General features: G+C 73.9%; 3 protein-coding genes across 3 annotated transcripts in view; 1 reads left to right on the top strand and 2 right to left on the bottom strand.

Annotated features, from left to right (window-relative positions):
• LOC310897462 (uncharacterized protein) overlaps window positions 1–5,221 on the bottom strand; it is a 7,723-nt gene extending 2,502 nt beyond the window's left edge. Inside the window, exons 1-14 of the mRNA XM_083831114.1 lie at window positions 4,649–5,221; window positions 3,462–3,682; window positions 3,218–3,384; window positions 2,793–2,906; window positions 2,618–2,723; window positions 2,018–2,081; window positions 1,860–1,937; window positions 1,701–1,789; window positions 1,493–1,558; window positions 1,359–1,406; window positions 782–826; window positions 505–643; window positions 300–430; window positions 28–227 (exon numbers count right to left, since the gene is read on the bottom strand). Of these exons, the coding sequence (XP_083687240.1) occupies window positions 28–227; window positions 300–430; window positions 505–643; window positions 782–826; window positions 1,359–1,406; window positions 1,493–1,558; window positions 1,701–1,789; window positions 1,860–1,937; window positions 2,018–2,081; window positions 2,618–2,723; window positions 2,793–2,906; window positions 3,218–3,384; window positions 3,462–3,682; window positions 4,649–5,179 (1,999 nt within the window). The 5' untranslated portion in view covers window positions 5,180–5,221. The remainder of the gene's footprint in view (window positions 1–27; window positions 228–299; window positions 431–504; window positions 644–781; window positions 827–1,358; window positions 1,407–1,492; window positions 1,559–1,700; window positions 1,790–1,859; window positions 1,938–2,017; window positions 2,082–2,617; window positions 2,724–2,792; window positions 2,907–3,217; window positions 3,385–3,461; window positions 3,683–4,648) is intronic.
• A 182-nt stretch (window positions 5,222–5,403) lies between these two features.
• LOC310897461 (ketohexokinase-like) lies at window positions 5,404–7,416 on the top strand (the record flags this gene model as incomplete). Its single annotated transcript, XM_083831113.1, has 8 exons — window positions 5,404–5,435; window positions 5,534–5,668; window positions 5,707–5,841; window positions 6,223–6,295; window positions 6,410–6,556; window positions 6,791–6,879; window positions 7,051–7,208; window positions 7,331–7,416. The coding sequence occupies 8 exons, from the start codon at window positions 5,404–5,406 to the stop codon at window positions 7,414–7,416; spliced, it is 855 nt and encodes a 284-aa protein (XP_083687239.1).
• A 157-nt stretch (window positions 7,417–7,573) lies between these two features.
• Window positions 7,574–9,327, bottom strand: LOC310896876 (cell growth regulator with EF hand domain protein 1-like). Its single transcript, XM_083829774.1, has 5 exons — window positions 9,195–9,327; window positions 8,814–8,885; window positions 8,571–8,641; window positions 8,344–8,468; window positions 7,574–8,265 (listed from the first exon to the last, which is right to left on the bottom strand). The coding sequence occupies exons 1-5, from the start codon at window positions 9,281–9,283 to the stop codon at window positions 7,837–7,839; spliced, it is 786 nt and encodes a 261-aa protein (XP_083685900.1). The 5' UTR covers window positions 9,284–9,327; the 3' UTR covers window positions 7,574–7,836.
• Window positions 9,328–9,334: the final 7 nt, after the last annotated feature.

Below are 9,334 nucleotides of genomic sequence, written 5' to 3'. Positions count from 1 at the left end.
ACAGCACGGCACAGCACGGCACCACACGAGGCAGCAAGGGACAGCATGGCACAGGGCAGCACGGCACAGCACAGCACATCGTGACGCAGCACGGCACATCCCTGCCCGCCCCAAGCCCGTGCCCCCCGGCCCCGTACACCTCGCGCAGCTTGGTCCACAGCTCGCCGCCCTGGCAGAACTCCAGCAGCAGGTAGACGTGCTGCCTGTCCCGGAAGGTGCCAAAAAACCTGCGGGCGGCAAGCGTCAGCGGTGCCTCGGCGTGGCGCTGAGCCCGGCCCCGCGCTGCTGGCCCCGCTCACCCCACGACGAAGGGGCAGTGGCTCTGGGCCAGCACCCGCCGCTCCGTGCGCACGTGCTCCTGCTGCTGCGTCCGCACCACCCAGTCCTTGCGGATCCGCTTCAGCGCGAAGAGCTGCTCGCGGCACCGCACCTGCGGGCAGGGTTGGCCGTGGGCACCGGGACGGGGTCAGCAGGGGGTGCCCGCAGGCCAGGCTTGGCTCTCACCAGCTCGACCCTGCCGAAGCCGCCGGTGCCCAGGACGACGCGCTGCCCCTGCTTCTGCCCCTCCTCGTAGCGCACGGCCACCAGGTCCTCCAGCCGCACCGCCGGGGACGGCTGCCGCAGGCTCGGGGACCCCCAGCCCCTGTGGGGGGGGGAACCACAGCCCTGCAGCACCAGCACCAGCGGCCGCCTGCCCATCCCAATCCCATGCCCACCCCTGTCCCCGTCCCCACCTGCACCCCCATCCCCGTGCCCAGCCCCATCCCCGTCCCACACTGACCGCCTGGGGTCCGCTGGGGCCGGCACCTCTGTCGCAGCCGCGGTTCTGCAGGGAGAAGCAGCCCCGGCTCAGCCCGCAGCCCAGGAGCCCCCCAGCCCGTCTGGGACGGGCACGGCGCGGCAGGACCCCACAGGGACCCAGGGCCGTGCGTGAGGCCAGGAAGGGGCTGTGGGAGGTCCATGGGGGGGACACCCCCCCCTTGGAGATCACCCAAAGCTGCCTGGACGGGGGGCTGGGCACCCTGCTGGGGTGGCCCTGCTGGCGGGAGGATGGGACAGGGACACCCAGAGGTGCCCCCAGCCTCAGCCAGCCTGGGGGGAGGGGGGGAGGGGCGGGGGTTGGCGCTGGGATTCTGGACACCTCACATGGGGCCACACGTGGTGCCATGGTGAGCACGCGCTGGGGCCGTGCTGTGGGGCTCGGCGGGAGCAGGACGGTGCCTGTGCCTGGCGGTGCTCCCGGGGCAGAGTCCAGGACCCGCTGCTGGCGCCACGTCACTGCTGCCGTCCCTGCCGGGAGCCCAGCACCCACCCAGCCAGCACCCACGTGGGGACCCCGCAGGGGCACGGACACTCACGCGTCTGAGTCGTGCCTGGGGCAGAAGGGGATGATCTCCAGGAAGTCTCTGTGGGCAGAGCGGGGTGTCAGTGGGGCAGGCAGGTCCCGGCCGTGCCCCGACAGGGATGGGCTGCAGGACACGGGGACACCCACTCCTTGGCCACCGTGATGCAGGTGACGTGTCCCTGCGCCTGGCAGGTCGCTGTCCGGCGGATGTTCCTGCACGGAGAGACCGGTGGTCACAGAGGAGGAGAGGGGTGTGCGCGGAGGAGCAGGTGCGAGAGCTCCACGTGCACAAGAGCAGGCGTACGGGCACACGCACGGAGCGCAGACGAGCTGCCTGCGGCCCCAGGGCACCTACTCCAGCAGCGAGAGCTCCCCGAAGTGCTCGCCGGCGCCCAGCACGCGCAGCAGCTTCTCCTGCCCGTCCACCCGCCGGCTCACCCGCACCTGCGAGGGGACGCGGGGCCGGGCTGAGCGGGGCGGGGGGCACGGCCCTGCCCTGCGGCGCTGCACCCACCTGGCCCTTCAGGATGATGTAGAAGCTCTCCCCCTTGTCCCCCTCGCGGATGATGACGTGGCCGGGTGCGAAGGAGCACTGCGGGCATGGATGGGGCGCTCGGGGCTGCGCTGGGCAGAGGACCCCGTCCCGCACGCCCCCCCTCCCCATGCACGCACCTCCTCCATGGCGTCGAGCAGCTTGGAGAGGTGGCTGTCGGACAGGTCCTGCAGCCAGTGCACCCTGCGGCAAGAGGTGGCTGGGCCCAGGGCCGCTGCAGCCCTGCCTGCACCCTGAGCCCTGCACCCTGAGCCCTGCACCCTGCACCCTGTGTCCTGCACCCTGAGCCCTGCATCCTGCACCCTGAGCCCTGCATCCTGCACCCTGAGCCCTGCATCCTCCCCGAGCTCCAGAGCCCGGCGCAGCCACAGGCAGGACAGGGCTGGGGCTGGGGTTGGGTGAGGATGATGACAGGAGCAGGGACGGTGACGAGGTTGGGGACGAGGATGGGGAGGTGGACTGGGACTGGGCTGGGGGTGGGAATGGGGATGGGATGGGATGGGATGGGATGGGATGGGATGGGATGGGATGGGATCGGACGGGATGGGGTGGGATGGGGATTGGATGGGGTGGGGATGGGCCTGATGACAGTGACAAGGCCAGGGCTGTGCAGTGGCTCTGCGGCCAGGGCTGATGAGAGGGGATGGCACCTCGAGGCTCAGGGCTGGCCGCGGGGCCGGGGGTACCACGGAGGGGCAGGGGGCAGGGGCCCCACTCACGTTCGCAGGGAGTCCAGGATCTTGGCCCGCCGCTGCTTGGCGCTGCTGGTGGTGATGGCGCGGTACCGCTGCCGGTCGATGGCCCAGAGGCGCACAGGGCTGAGCGCTGGGGCACAACGGGTGTCAGGGGGGGCTGGGAGCGGGGGGGGGACAGAGCGGGGGGCTCGGCCCTTACCCTGCACAGTGGCGGTGCGCTTGCAGTGGTACAGGATGGCCAGCTCCCCGAAGACATCACCCGGCCCCAGCGTGCGGAGCTGCTGGCCCCGCTGCGTCACGCTCAGCTGCCCCTCTGCAGGGAGGCAGCACGGAGCAGGCGGCCTCGCGCGTGCACGAACACACGTGTGGGCATGTGTACGTGCACGCAGGTGGCCTTGCACACGCACCCTACACACGTGCGTGTCACAGCCCCCGCAGTGGGTGCACTTGCAGCTGGTGTGCAGGGGTATGTGCAGCCGCTAAGGGGCAACGCAGCCCCACGCGTGCATGCACAGGGCACTGGTGCCCACGGCAGGTGCAGCACGCCCAGATGCGTGCCCCCACGCATGCACAACCCCGCAGAGAAAGTGCACACCCCAGCCCGCGCCCTGTGCCTGCTCCCACCTGCCACGATGTACATGGCGGTGCCCTCGTTGCCCTCGGCCAGCACCGTGTCCCCGGGGCCGTGCTGAACGGGGACGAAGCTCTGGGCCAGCGCCTCGGGGCAGCCCTCGCCCAGGCGCCGCAGGAAGTCGCTGCGTCCCATGGCCTCCGCGATCAGGCTGAGGTCCCTGGGGACAGGGGGACGCGGGGACAGCGGTGGGGCAGCCCTGGCCCTCGTGCACCCCCTCTGCCCCTCCTGAGGTACCTCTGTGACGGGGGGCTACCGGGCAGCTGGAGCAGGGCGTCGCTGGAGAGGGGCTCGGGAACGATGGCGGTGCCCCGACGGTGCGGCCAGCCCGGGGGTGGCTCCGTGTCCGGCAGCGCCCTGGCATCGCCCGAGCCCCGCGCCACGCGCTGCAGGAAGTCGCGCTCCTCCTGCAGCCGCAGCTCCCGCAGCTGCCGCTCCATCCCGCACCGCTGCCGTGCCTGGGGGGGGGCACACAGCGTTGGCAGGGGGCTGCCCGGTGCCACCCGGTGTGGCTGCTGCACCAGCACCACGGGGAGAAGGGAGAGGTTCCCGCGGCACGGGGCAGGGCCGCACACCGCACGGCTCAGCACACCTGGGCACAGCTGGGCGTGATGCGGCTGGGGACGCTTGGCACCACCAGTGCCCGCAGCGCTCCCCACCATGCCCGGACCCCCACCTGCAGCCCGTGCACCCGGCCAGGCCCTGCAGCCGCACGGTGCTGCGCCCGGCACGCCCTGCCCGAGCAAAGGTTGCACCGCCGGGCCGGGGCCAGGACAGGGCTCAGCACCCCCCCCTCCACACCCCCCCCCCCCCCCACCACACATGGCCACTGCCCCCACACGCACACTCGGCCCCGGGACGTGGCCACTGACTGGGGCTGGCCCAGTGCCCCGCCACGCGCACGGCCCCTACCTGTGCCATGCACCCTCCTGCGCCTGCCCCTACCCGCGAGGCCGCTGCACCCAGCCCCGTGACACATTAACCTGCCCACGGCGCTCCCCCGAGGCACGTGCCGAGCTGCGCCCAGCACGCAGCACCCGGCCCGCACCCGGCCCGCACCCACCAGGCACCCGTCATGCACGCACCCTGCACCCGGCCTGCGCCACCATGCACCGGGCCTGCAACAACCTGCACCTGACCTGCACGCACCCTGCACCCAGCCTGCACCCACGATGCACCCACCCTGCACCTGACATGCACCCAACGTGCACCTGGCCCACACCCACCCTGCACCCAGCTTGCACCCACGATTTACCCAGCCTGCAGCTGACCTGCGCCCACCCCGCACCTACCCCGCACCCACCCTGCACCCAGCTTGCACCCACGATTTACCCAGCCTGCAGCTGACCTGTGCCCGCCCCGCACCCACCCCGCACCCAGCTTGCACCCACGGTGCGCCCACCCCGCACCCACGATGCACCCACCCTGTGCCCCCCCACGCCCCGCGGGGCCGTGCAGGTGCCGGGGGCAGCTGTGCACGCGGGCAGTGCCCCTGCGAGGTGTGCACGTGCACGAGGCGTGCCCGCCGGGCACACGAACGGCGCGTGCCCGCGCACCCGCTCCGGGGGGTGGGGGGGGGGGGCCCTTCCCGCGCGCTCCCGGCACGGGCCACTCGCGCGCATGGGCACCCTTGGGGGCGTGGCCACAGGGGCGTGGCCCGAACGGCCCCGCCCTCCTGCCGACCACGCCCCTCTCGGGAGGACCGGGCGGGGTTGCGGGCTGTGATTGGCGGGGGGGAGGGGCGTGGCCGGGCGGCGGGCCCTGATTGGCGGGGCGGGGCGGTGGGCGGGGCGGGGGCCGGGGCGGTGCCGGTGCGGTCCCGGAGCGGGGCGCAGCGCGCAGAGCCCGGCGGCGCCCAGCATGGCAGCGGGGGCGGCGGCGCTGCGGGACCCCGGGGCCGGCCCCGCGGCGGAGAAGCGGATCCTGTGCGTGGGGCTGGTGTGCCTGGACATCATCAGCGTGGTGGAGGCGTACCCCGCCGAGGACACCGACACCAGGTACCGCGGGGACCGCGCCGACCGTGCCGAGCCGGGACGGGCCGTGGCAGAGCCGTGCCCGAGCCGAGCGGTCCCGAGCCGAGCCGTGCCGTTGCAGGTGCCTGTCGCAGCGGTGGCAGCGGGGCGGGAACGCCTCCAACTCGTGCACGGTGCTGGCGCTGCTGGGAGCCCCCTGCGCCTTCATGGGCTCGCTGGCCCCCGGGCACGCTGCCGAGTAAGTGGGTGCGGGGACAGGGTCGGGGCTCCCCGCAGCCCGGGGGGGTCCCGGGGCCGCCGTGACGCTGCAGCGGCCCCTGTGTCTCGCCCCGGCAGTTTCGTCCTGGCAGACCTGCGGCGCCGCGGCGTGGACGTGCGCCATGCGGTGCTGCAGCCCGGCGGCCACATGCCCACCTCCGTCGTCATCGCCAGCGCCAGCCGGGGCACCCGCACCATCCTGCACGCCAGCGGGTGCGTGGCCGCCCTGACCCTGCTCTCTGTCCCCCAAGTTTCATCGTGGCGGACTTCCAGCGCCGGGGTGTGGACGTGACGCACGTGGCCTGGCAGCCCCGCGGGGACGTGCCATGCGCCTGCTGCGTTGTCAACGCCGCCAGCGGCTCCCGGACCATTGTGCTCTACGACACGTAAGGGTGTCGCGCCCCGCACAGCCGCCAGGGCAGCCTGACCGGGTGATTCTCCGTGATTCCGCACACACAATCGCTGTCAATCGTCCCCGGGCTCCACAGCCCCCAATCACCCCCCCGCTGCCGCCGTGATTGGCGGCAGCATCGTGCCCAGCTGCGTCCCACGCCGCAGGACGGCGGCACGGCCCCGCTGCGGGCGAAGGGCTGGTGGCCCCGCGCTGCCCTCGAGGTCGCCCCGGGGCACGGCGGCGCCGTTAATCATTCACCCGCCCGCCCCGCGGAGGGGGGACCTCTGCCCGGGGCAGAGTCGAGGCGCGGGGCTGCCCTTCGTCCGCGGGGGGGCCCGCCGCGCCCGGCCCCGCCTGACGGCCGGCCCCACAGGAACCTGCCCGACGTGACGGCCCGCGACTTCGCACGCGTCGACCTGGATCGGTACCACTGGATCCACTGGGAGGTGCGGCGGGGCGGGGCCCGGGGGCGGGGCCCGGGCGGAGGGGGCGGGGCCACCCTAGAGGGCGGGGCGGAGGGGGCGGGGCCGGCGCAGTCACGTGGCCGGTGCCGCCCGCAGGCCCGCAACGCGTCGGAGCAGGTGCGCATGATCCAGCGCGTGGAGGAGCACAACCGGGCCCTGCCGCCGGCGCAGCGCATCCGCACCTCGGTGGAGGTGGAGAAGCCGCGGGAGGAGCTGCTCCCCCTGCTGGCGCACGGCGACGTGGTACGGCCCGCCCCGCCCCCGCGAGGCGCGATTGGTCCGCTGGGGCTGGGGGCGGGGCTACGGGGAGGGGGCGGGGCCAGGGGTCTCGGTGGGGCTGGGGGCGGGGTCAGTATAGGGGCGGGGCTGGGGGCGGGGCTTGGGGCTGCCCCGCGGGGGTCGGGGGCGCCTCCGGGGCACGGAGGGGCCGTGCCGGGGGGGGCCGTGCCCGGGGGCCGGGCGCTGACCCCCCCGCAGGTGTTCATCAGCAAGGACCTGGCCAAGCACTTCGGGTACCGGTCGGCGCCAGAGGCGCTGCGGGGGCTGCGCAGCCGCGTGCAGCCAGGGTAAGGGGGCCGGGCCGGGGGGGCCGGGCCGGGGGGGCGCAGGTGGGTGTGGGGCAGGGGGAGCGGGGGGGGGGGCGGGCTGCGGGTGCGGCACGGGGACAGGAGGGGGTGGGGGGCAGGGGCCGGTTCTGGTTGGGGTTGGGGTCCCACCCCGGCGCCCCCTCCCCGCAGGGCCACGCTGATCTGCGCCTGGGCCGAGGAGGGGGCCGACGCCATGGGGCCCGGCGGGGAGCTGGTGCACGCGGACGCCTGCCCCCCAGAGACCCTGGTGGACACGCTGGGGGCTGGGGACACCTTCAACGCTGCCGTCATCTTCGCGCTCTCGGGAGGTGGGCATGGCCCTGCAGAGCCGGGGGGCCACATCCCCCAGCAGCCCCCCGTGACCCCAGCGTCCCCCCTGCCCTCCGGCATCCCCCGCGCTCCCCATCCCCTCACTCCCCCCCGTCCCCAGGGCAGAGCCTGCAGGACGCGCTCAACTTCGGCTGCCGCATCGCGGGCAAGAAGTGCGGGATCCAGGGCTACGACGGCATCGTCTGAGCCGCACGTGCGGCTGCCACTGCCCCCCACCCCGCAGCCTGGCCCCCCTCGCCCTGCTCCCAATAAAGTTCCTGGGTGCCCCACCGCTGTCTCTGGTGCCAGGCCCTGAGGAGCGCCATGCCCCCACCCTACCAGCACCACCGCAGTGACCACAGCGTGAGTGGCAGCTCCTGTATTCCTCGTCCCGCCACGTTACAGGGGAAAACGCGTGTGTCCTGGCCCCCCCGGGACCTGCTGCAGCTGGCCCTGCCCTAGGCGTGTGGGGGACCCCAAACCCCTCTGCCCCAAGCAGGCACCCAAACCATTGCTCAGCTGGGGCACTGCACCCCACAGCCTGCGGGGCAGCATCGCTGGGGCCAGCAGGGGGCAGGGAACCACGACAGCGCCAGGGTCACAGCCCTGCCTGGAGCCCCCTACCACCTACATCTCTCCAGGGTCCTCCCAAGCGGGGGCTGCCTCTGCCCTGGGGACTTCATCCTTGGGGGCTTCATTCTCGGGGGCTCCCTCCACCTCCATCACTTCACCCTGGGGGGCTCCAGCCCCAAGGTCTCCCTGCCCCTCTGGGTGGGCAGCGTTGTCTGGCAGCCCCTGCCCCTCTGCTGGGCCAGGCTCTGGGCTGCTTGCCCCCACACCCACTCCAGGCATCTCATCCACCGTGGGTGTCTCCACTCTTCCCCCGGGCCCCTCCATGTGTCCCCCCATCATCCCCTCCTGGCCAACCTCCGCTCCCACCGGCAGCTCCCCTGCAGGTCGCCGTTCCCAGCCAGGCAGCAGCAGCTCGGGGGGGTCCAGCAGCCCGTCCCCGCTGCGGTCCTGCCTCTCCAGGGCACGGTCCACCAGCACAGCCACCTGTGGGGATGGGGACAGGGTGAGAGCCTGTCCCACTCCCCCAGCTCCCCACGGGGTGCAAGGCCCCCCTGGACCTACCGCCTCAGGGCTGGGCTGCCCCGTGCCCCCCTGTGCCAGCACCGCTCCCAGCAGCTGCAGCAGCTCCAGCCCGTCCAGGCGCCCGCTCCGGTCATGGTCATGCAGCGCAAAGAGGTACAGGAGGGCTGTGGGGTGCAGAGCGCCATGGGGCCAGGCTCCGTGGGGCTGGGACATGTTGTCCCAGCCCCCTGAGGCACCCCATCCCCACGTACACTGTTTGTCCTTACCCTGCTCCCGTGTCATGTCCTCTGCGTTCTGCTCCGGCTGCCCCAGGCTCCTCACCGCACTCTGCAGCAGCCTGGGGGCATTGGGGCTGGGGATGCGTGCACTGCCCCTGCCCCACAGCCTGCCCCAGGACTCCCCTGCCCCACGGCCGGCCAGGCAGTGCCTGTGCCCCGCAGCTCCCCCCGGCTGGGTGTCCCCCCCGTGCCGCCCTGGGCAGCAGCTCCCCCCCACCCCCAGGCACTCACTGCAGCGCGGGAGGCTCCGGGCTCAGCGGGTCAGGACCAGGATCGGGCCTCATGGCTGGGGGAGCCTCTGGCCTGGGGCGGGAAATGGGGGGGGGGGGGTGTCCGTCACTAGGTCACCTGTGCCGCTGGGTGGGGGCAGCAGCGGGGCCCCTCTGCCCCCGCCAGGCTCCCAGCATTGCCCCACACACCCACACCATGCCCCCCCCTCCCCCGGCCACCGCAGCCCCGAGCTGCTCCCCTCCCTGTGCGCCCTGCGCCCCCCACATCCCCCCCCCGCACGCCGTCTGCACCTTCGCATCTCACCCACACCCACGGCACTCTGTGCCCCCACCTGCACCCCGACCCCCCCGCCGTGCCCCCCCTCCAGGCACCCCCCCGTACTTGTGCCCCCCGTCCCTCGGGGCCGCGCAGGCGGCGGGGAGCAGCAGCAGCAGCAGCGGCAGGAGCGGGGCCGCCCGCGGGGTCCCCATCGCGCACCCGGGGCACAGCGGCCGGGGGGGGCGGGCGGGGGCGGGCCCACG

The sequence above is a fragment of the Anser anser genome (assembly GCF_964211835.1).
Source record: "Anser anser genome assembly, chromosome: 3".
NCBI classification, from domain to species: domain Eukaryota; kingdom Metazoa; phylum Chordata; class Aves; order Anseriformes; family Anatidae; genus Anser; species Anser anser.
The sequence above is the reverse complement of the archived record's forward strand: the minus strand, read 5'-3'. Positions and strand labels throughout refer to the sequence as shown.

Excerpts from the sequence above, each read along its gene's own strand:
- LOC310896876 (XM_083829774.1), bottom strand. The coding sequence starts at position 9,283 with ATGGGGACCCCGCGGGCGGCCCCGCTCCTGCCGCTGCTGCTGCTGCTG. Across the intron at positions 8,642-8,813 it reads CCGGAGCCTCCCGCGCTGCA|GCTGCTGCAGAGTGCGGTGA; the intron begins GTGAGTGCCTGG and ends CAATGCCCCCAG. Across the intron at positions 8,266-8,343 it reads GGCAGCCCAGCCCTGAGGCG|GTGGCTGTGCTGGTGGACCG; the intron begins GTAGGTCCAGGG and ends CCATCCCCACAG.